Here is an 8,916-nt window from a genome sequence, read left to right as displayed (position 1 = left end):
GCTATACTGAGGAAACTCATGGGACAAAATGATAGAGAAGAAGCTATTGGCATCAAAATGCTACATGACTCTCCCGAGTGCAGCTGCCAAGTGGGTAAAGGGAATGGATGGGGCCAGGTACATTACACCCTGGAGCGTGATCATCTGAAGAATGCATGTTCAAAATTCTTGAGAAGTCAGAAATCCAGGGCATTTGTATGTAAACTTCCAATTTTGAAATGGGAGTGGCCTACTAATTTGCTACGTATCAGACGATCCTAAGGTGAAAATTTTAGGTGCTAGAAGTAAGGAAACATTTGGTTCTGTTTCAAAGATGATGCAGGGATGGGGATGTGGCACTGTCACTGGTAAGAGTAAAGAGAGAGGAACAAACCACAAGGGAAAAGGGTAAGACACTGGCATGAATTGAAGAAAGAAGCCTTAACCCAAACTAATGAGTGGCCTTTGAATGAGGGCATGACTTGAGAAGTAAACTAGTTTCTGAGCCAGACTGCTATAGCTGGTCATCATCCAGTAGTTTAAAGGATAACAGGAAGAGGACCCACAGCAGGACACTGTTTTGTTACCACCTGTTTCCTGGAAGTGTTTACCAAAAATGTATGCAAGTTGGGGCAACTTCATTGGTCCAAAGTTTACAGCCCTTCTGAGAGTCCTTGACTCTCATCTTTGCCAGATCACCTTTTAGCCCTTTCCCAGTCTGTTGCCCTTCCACTAATCTGTGACTGCTCCCAGATAGGCTGCTAACCAGCTAGGAAGAGTGGCTGGGATTCGCTGGGCTCCAGCAAGAAGCCAGCACTGACCTCTTCGTTTTCGTCTTCGCCATCCTCTCGAAGAACCATGTCTAGGATGTTTCCTTTGATCTTGAAGTCTCGTGAGGTGCTGAGCTTCATGTGCTGCATCAGGTTCACCTGTGACAGGATTGTAAGCATGGGACATCTCCCTACTCATAGGTCCTGCCAGAACAGCTTAAGCTATTTTTAGTGCACCTCTGAGAAACCTTTCCGTTTCTACCTAAAGAAAGCACACACCCACACTTCCTTCTGTATGCTGGGGTTCAGACCATCAGATCAGGAACAGCAAAGAGGCTGAGTGTGGTGGCTCATGCCTGTAATCCTAGCACTTTGGGAGGCTGAGGTGGGAGGATCACTTCAGGCCAGGAGTTTGAGACCAGCCTGGGCAATACAGACCCCATCTCTACAAAAACAAACCCGGAAAATTAGTAGGTGTGGTGGCATATGTCTGTAGTCCCAGCTACTCTGGAGGCTAAGGCTGAAAGATCACTTGAACCTGCACTCCAGCCTGGGTGACAGAATGAGACACCATCTCAAAAAAAAAAAGGGCGGGGTTGGGGGGGGATGGCAAACACACAAATGGCCTAGTCTTTTTTCCTCCATTGTAGTTGTGCTGCTTTAGTTTGCTAGATCTGTCAAGAAGGTAAATGGGAATGGAAGGACATAATAAGAGAATGTTTACCTTGGACCTCTTAGAAAGGTGGATGAGAAATTTTTCATACTGTTCAATGGCAAAGATGAGGTTAGGGATTGGCTTGGTTTCCCGAAGAACTCTGGCCTAAGGGCAAAGAACATAAGACAAATTTCAGGTTGAACAGTTTTTGAAGTTTTCCTCTGAAGCTGTCACTTACAAAACCGTGTATGGCTTTGGGGGAAAAGTCTGTTTTCCAATCAAATGCAGTTTTACTTATATACCAGTAATCTAAAATTTTTAACAGTTCAATCTGGAAGGACCCAAATGCCAGTAGAGATAATTGCACTGATCCTCTCCATTTAAAATTCCAGTATTTGTTGTTATCTAGAGACTGGCTGAGGAGAGCAGGATCATTTGCAGAAATTTAGTTGCTTTTCTAACTTGAAATTCTTAAGCCTATTCTGACCCTAGCTCTATTTCCTTGTTCTGGTTTGGATACGAGTTTTCACTGCTGGGATTATATATCTTTCCCCCTAACTTGAATTGTAATTTGTAGGTCCTTATACATTTTTTTGTGTGTGTATATGTATATCTGTGTGTGTCTGTGTGTATATATATATTTATATTTTTTTTAACCCATGAGGATACTGTACACTTTATTTTTATTTTTTTGAGACGGAGTCTCGCTCTGTCGCCCAGGCTGGAGTGCAGTGGCCGGATCTCAGCTCACTGCAAGCTCCGCCTCCCGGGTTCACGCCATTCTCCTGCCTCAGCCTCCCAAGTAGCTGGGACTACAGGCGCCCGCCACCTCGCCCGGCTAGTTTTTTGTATTTTTTAGTAGAGACGGGGTTTCACCGTGTTAGCCAGGATGGTCTCGATCTCCTGAGCTCGTGATCCACCTGTCTCGGCCTCCCAAAGTGCTGGGATTACAGGCTTGAGCCACCGCGCCCGGCCCACATTTTTTTTTTAACATTATCTTGGAGCTAAATCCAGAGAGCCGAACATTTAGATGTTTATTTTTTCATATCTCTCCAGCATAAATATACTATAACCTATTTAGCCAGTCCTCTATTAATGGATATCTTTGTTTCTAATATTTTACTTTTATGAATAATGTTGTGAGGACCATCCTGTACACAGGCCTGTATATCCTAAAAGTGAAACTGTTACATCAGAATGTATATTTATCTTCTGAGATTCAGTAGTCATTGCTAAGCCTCTGGAGAGGCTGTACTAATTTTCACCTTTGCCAGCAATGTACTAAGTGCCTCCTTTCCTGTACCCCCACTGACTCTTACACATCTTTTAGGGAGCACCTTTTGCATTCACCAACTTTACCTAAAAATAATTTCTCCCAATTGAGTATCACAAGTTATTTTACTATTTCTATTTCAACTCAAGGTTTTCTGATGCTTCCTGAATAAAATGTTTTTGGTTCAGAGGAAAAATAAGATGTTCCATCTGATCATAAAATCCCTGATTTGAGAAGCAGTCATGTATATAATACACACACATACACACACTTTTTGGTAACAGCTTTGTAGAGCTATATGCCATACAATTCACTCACAATGTACTTTTCAGTACTTTCAGAGTTGTGCAACCATCACCAGTCAATTCTAAAACATTTTCATCACCCCCAAAAGAGATTCCATACCCTTTTTAGCTGTCACCCCAGTTTCCCCATCTCCAGCTACTACTAATCTAGTTTGCCTTTTTAGATTTATTTATTCTGGGCATTTCATGAAAATAGAGTCATACAACATGTGGTCTTTTTGTCACTGGCTTCTTTCGCTTAATGTTTTCAGGGTTCACTAACAACCATATTTTAATGGTCAGTGTCAGCAGCTTACCATGGCGGTGGCAACAGTGGCAGGTTTCTCCTTTTTCTCTCCCGTATAGTTCAGGCTCTTACTCTTATTCTAAAGAAACAGAAACACATTCTCTTATTCCTGATGATTTTTCTGTAGAGCTAGCATGCTAGTGGTAATTTTTTTTTTTTCTTTTTCTTTTTGAGATGGAGTCTTGCTGTCATCCAGGCTGGTGCAGTGGTGCGATGTTGACTCACTGTAACCTCCGCCTCCCAAGTTAAGCGATTCTTGTGCCCCAGCTTCCTGAGTAGCTGGGACTACAGGCACGCGCCACCACACTCAGCTAATTTTTGTATTTTTAGTAGAGACGGGGTTTCGCCATGTTGGCCAGGCTGGTTTCGAACTCCTGGCCTCACGTGATCTGCCTACCTCAGCCTCCCAAAGTGCTGGGATTACAGGCCTGAGCCACCACGCCCACCAACTAGTGGCAATTTTCTTAGAAAGTAATTACACAGGGTATGAAGGCCAAGTCTGGAATAGGATTATCTGTGTGACAGATGTTAGAAGATAGGGAAAAAATGTGATGCTTTGTAATCCTCAGATATTTTTCTTTTTTAATTGTTGGGAGGTTTACAATCTGTTGTTCTTAGAGCTGGCACGTGGAAGTTGAAGGCGGGACTATTACTGCACTGGGTCAGCCAAGGGGCTGGTGAAGTACTAAAGAGTGGTTAAAATGGGGACTGTCAAGGTGGTAGCAGGAATAGGCATTTCTATTTCTATTTTAGCCAGTGGACTAAAAGGATTCCATAAAGGAGAGGAAGCTGAGGAGGCTGCTGCAGGGCCCTGCAGTCTTCCCACTTACAAGCAATCACCAGATACATTTTATTTTCGTTACTCAGCAAAGCCAAAACTAGATACATTTTATGTGCAATGGGTTATCATGCTCAAGAAGGGTTTAAAGGGTCACAGAACACTTCCCTGTGTTGTAAATTATTGGGTAATAAAGAGCTCCTGGAGAGGGATGAAGAACTAATAAAAGGAACCAAAAGGTATAGGATTCTGATAATATCAAGACTTGAGTCAGGAGAGACGGGAGAAAAACCTACCCAAATGTAAGGTACAGAAATGTAGGACGCTTTTTACCTCAAGGGGAGTTCTAAACCTTCTTAGGAAGGGAATATACCATGCTCCACGAGGACAAGAGAATTAAAGAAACAGACCTGAAAATAAGAGAAGCTCTGCAACTGGAGCCATGAGAGAAACAGGTTTGTTCCACATGTCATGTTCTGGAAAATGAACTGTAGACATTCCAGAGGAGCTGGTATGTAGGAATCTGTTTTTGGCCCTGGAAGGCAGGGTAGAGGATGGTAGAGGGTGAAGCCCTATTAAGTCGGGGGCAAGGAAGCAGTCACAGATCGACCTCACTGACCAAGTGGGAAGTGAAACATCTTCCCAGAGGTTGTGTCCAAGATGGGACCCTGTTCAACTCCTTAGATCAACCCTGTTCCCTGCCCATTGCAACTGATCCAGGCAGGACTAAAATTAGAGCCAGAAGAGAAGCATCTTTTTTTTTTTTGAGATGGAGTTTCACCCTGTCGCCCAGGCTGGAGTACAATGGTGTGATCTTGGCTCACTGCAACCTCTGCCTCCCAGGTTCAAGCGATTCTCCTGCCTCAGCTTGCTGAGTAGCTGGGATTACAGGCACGTACTACCATGCCCCGCTTTCTTTTTTTTTTTTTTTTTTTTTGAGACAGAGTCATGCTCTGTTGCCCAGGCTAGAGTGCAGTGGCATGATCTTTTCTCACTGCAACCTCCACCTCCTGCGTTCAAGTAATTCTGCCTCAGCCTCCCGAGTAGCTGGGATTACAGGTGCCTGCCACCATGCCCAGCTAATTTTTGTATTTTTTTAGTAGAGATGGGGTTTCACCATGTTGGCCAGGCTAGTCTCGAACTCCTGACCTTGTGAGCCACCGTGCCCGGCTATTTTTTGTATCTTTTGTAGAGATGGGGTTTTGCCATGTTGGCCAGGCTGGTCTCGAACTCTGGACCTCATGATTCTCCCACCTCAGCCTCCCAAAGTGCTAGGATTACAGGCATGAGCCAGGCACCTGGCCCTTGAGAAGCATCTTTTAAAGGTATACAGTTCTAGGCAGAATGTTAAGAGTTGGAGCAATGGTTTTCGTTGCTTTCTTCCCATTGAGATCTAAGGAACTGGGGAAATGAAGAGGGGGCTACAAGAGAATAACAGTTCACTGAGAGATGTGGAAAATGCAATCCCCATTTCTAGATAAGGGTTGGAGTTAATGGAACCATGCATGGGCTCTTGCCCAGGGGTATTCATTAAGTACATCTCACAAAAACAGAAAAATGTAAAATGTTTGCCTGCAGATCAGCTGACTTGTCAGTAAGGCTTTAAATCAAATATGGATGGAGGAGGAGGAATGCCCAGGGAGGAAATGAAACTGATTACTGTGTAATGAGGGGAAAATAATAGTCTAGGAAGTAGTAGTGATTCCCAGAAGAAAATGCTTGAGAATGGGGTCAGAAACACGAAAATCCAAAACCTTGCAACATTTTACATGTCAACAAGTATCAGGTATGACTCTAGAGCAATGGTTGGCTAATTAAAGCCCATAGTATAAATCTGGCCCACGGCCTGTTTTTGACAAGAAAATTTCATTGGAACATAGCCATGCTCGTTTATTTGTATGTTGTCTATGGCTGCTTTTTATGTTCTAATAGTAGAGTAGGTGTGATAGAGACTGTATGACCCACATTTACTATCTGGCCCTTTACAGAGAAAGTGTGCCAATTCCTGCTATCGAGTCTAACTAGCTGGGTTCAAGTCTCAGATCTGCCTTTTACTCATGGTCTATTCTTGGGCATTCTGATTAACCTTTCTAATCTTTTCTCATCATGCATATGGGGATAACTACTAATCAAAACCTATAGCTAGGATGAATGAGATGATGTATGAAGAGAGCTTAACACATCAGACACAAGGTAGAGGTTCTCTAAGTATTACCTGTTCTAATAAAATGATTAGACAATGTGACTTTTGAATCACAACAAGGGTAGTAAATAGGATCTAACAGCAGTATTTCCCAGACTGTACTCTATGGAACATTATTCTGCCAAATAGTAGTAACATTTGTTATTTTTTAAAAAATGTTCTTGAATAGGTCTGAAAACTACTAATGAACATACTGTTGGAACTCTCAGCATTGTTTTTATTTTTCTTGATACAGGGTCTCACTCTGTTGCCCTGGAGTACAGTGGCATGATCATGGCTCACTGCAGCCTTCAAGTCCTGGGCTCAAGTGATCTTCCTGCCTCAGCCTCCCAAGTAGCTGGGACTATAGGCAAATACCTGGCTAAATTTTAAATTTTTTGTAGAGATGGGGGTCTCACTATGTTGCCCAGGCTGGTCTTGAACTCCTGGCCTCAAGTGATCTTCTTACCTCCATTAACCACCATGGCTGGTCTCAGCACCTTTAATATGCAAATGGACACCATGAATCTCTAAGGTGAGAGATACGGTATGAGCATCTCTCCCTGAATTCCTTTTTTTGAGGACTGTCTCAGTCTATATAGGATATTTTGTGAAATGTGGCTTTATAGGTAACCTTAAGACTTGGAGATGAGGAAACTCAAAACCCAAATACGGTAATGGACAGATATATATCCAACAGATTTGTTTGACGAATGGCACCCGCATGAAAATTTACAAGCATGAGGTTTGAGAAAGCATTCCTGCAAGCATTTGGGTGAGATAAAAGGAGAGGACCAGAAGTAATAGCTTTATGACAGTTGACTACTGGCTGGATGGCTGGATATAGAAAATGGATGATGACGCATTCCTGACCCAGATCACAAAACTGATACAAAGACAAGGTGACAGGGAGTCTCAGCTATCAGTCCATTACTAAGAACTCCTTCAGCTAAACCCAGATAACAGCCCACTTGATGGCTGATTCTTTCTTTTTTTTTTTTGAGATGGAATTTTGCTCTTGTTGCTAGGCTGGAGTGCAATGGCGCGATCTTTGCTCACTGCAACCTCCGCCCTCCAGGTTCAAGCGATTCTCCTGCCTCAGCCTCCCAAGTAGCTGGGATTACAGGTGCCCACCACCATGCTCAGCTAATTTTTTGTATTTTTATTAGAGATGGGGTTTCACCAGATTGGCCAGGCTGGTCTCGAAGTCCTGACCTCAGGTGATCCACCCGCCTTAACCTCCCAAAGTGCTGGAATTACAGGCGTAAGCCACCGTGCCCAGCCGATTGCTGATTCTTAAAGGGAGGGGAAGAGGCACCCTGAATACACATACTGAGGCAAGTTACCGATAAAATGATATTGTGCCTGTAAATGATGCAGAGGCAGAAAACAAGTGAAGCATCACTATCAAAGTGGTCACAATCCATTGCTTTAATTATTGGTTCTAGAATCTTGGTTGAGATTGACACTTAGTGGACTCATTCTTTTTGATTCCTCAAAGATCAGTAACAGCCCTGTGATACATTTACTGCATGACTAAGTGGCCTTAGGAGACAGTAGATCTCTCGTTTCTTCCTCTTTCCAACCAGGGGTGATTCTGTCCCTTAAGGACAACTGGCAATTTCTGGAGACATTTTTGGCTGTTACAACTAGGGGGCTGCTATTGGCATCCGGTAGGTGGAGGCCAGGGATGCTGCTCAACATCCCAAAATGCACAGAACAGGTCCCACAGCAAAGAATTATCTAGCCCAACATGTCAATAGTGGTGAGGTTAAAAAACTCTGGTTTAAGCAAACAGTAAAGGAGATTCAAGTACTGCCGGAATCTGATGGTATTTAGGACCAAATGACACCTACAAAGCCCACGTCCTTCCACTTCCCTGAAAGTGCCCTCACTGCACTGCCATCTCCTCACAGCCCTTCTTCATGTGCTTGCTGCTACTCTGCTCACACTCCCAGAGGATGCCTCATGGCATGGACTTTCAGTCACCCAGGAATAAACCAAGTCCATGAGCCCAAGCATGCTTGTTCCTTCCTTGCTCCAAATGCAAACATATATGCTTCCTTTCTCCAAATTAAGTGAAACAGTTTTCTTTACATAAATAAAGATCTCCTTGCTCCAAAGCCCTCAAGCCTTGACTTGGTCTCTGATGGGTGCCTCCAGCTTGTGGTAAGCGGGGGAAAAAGTTTATATATGCTCAGTTCAGGTGATCAATAGTCCCCTGGGCATGTAAGAAATCCTTTCTTGAAGACCTATTGGGTACTGCCTCTGAATCACTTACCTGTACGTAAGAAATGAAAGAATAACACACAGGGGTCAGATGAGAACCAGACAGCTTCACCTGCAACGAGGGAAAAGGAAACCAATGTAACCAGCAATAAAAGTGCTTCCCCCATTCCTAGGAAAGAGATTCTCAACTCACCAGCTTTTCCATATTTTTTGGAATTCCTCCAGAGCTCTGACACACCTGGAGATACTAATAAAAAAAGATTACTAGATTTAGCAGACTATCCTATGAAGCTACAAGTGACTGCTGTAGTGAGCTTATGGAGTGTGACTCATCATTCTGACTGAAGAGGGAAAAGAAAAATTCACAGAGAAGCCAAGACACAAGGCTTCCTTATTCCTCTCCTCCAAAGCTCCTAAGCTTCCCAGACAATAGGTAATGAAGGGTTTGTTTCTGACTTG

General features: G+C 43.4%; 1 protein-coding gene across 11 annotated transcripts in view; it reads right to left on the bottom strand.

The window, feature by feature from the left end:
- FANCI (FA complementation group I) overlaps positions 1-8,916 on the bottom strand; it is an 81,655-nt gene that overhangs the window by 948 nt on the left and 71,791 nt on the right. For all 11 annotated transcript variants that reach the window (XM_073996682.1, XM_065548397.1, XM_045395971.2 and 8 more), the window contains 5 exons: positions 8,651-8,704; positions 8,510-8,569; positions 3,279-3,347; positions 1,474-1,569; positions 801-908 (listed from right to left, as the gene is read on the bottom strand). In XM_073996682.1, coding sequence (XP_073852783.1) covers positions 801-908; positions 1,474-1,569; positions 3,279-3,347; positions 8,510-8,569; positions 8,651-8,704 — 387 coding nt within the window. The remainder of the gene's footprint in view (positions 1-800; positions 909-1,473; positions 1,570-3,278; positions 3,348-8,509; positions 8,570-8,650; positions 8,705-8,916) is intronic.

Source organism: Macaca fascicularis, chromosome 7, assembly GCF_037993035.2.
Source record: "Macaca fascicularis isolate 582-1 chromosome 7, T2T-MFA8v1.1".
Classification (NCBI taxonomy): Eukaryota; Metazoa; Chordata; class Mammalia; order Primates; family Cercopithecidae; genus Macaca; species Macaca fascicularis.
This window is presented reverse-complemented; position numbering and strand designations above follow the sequence as displayed.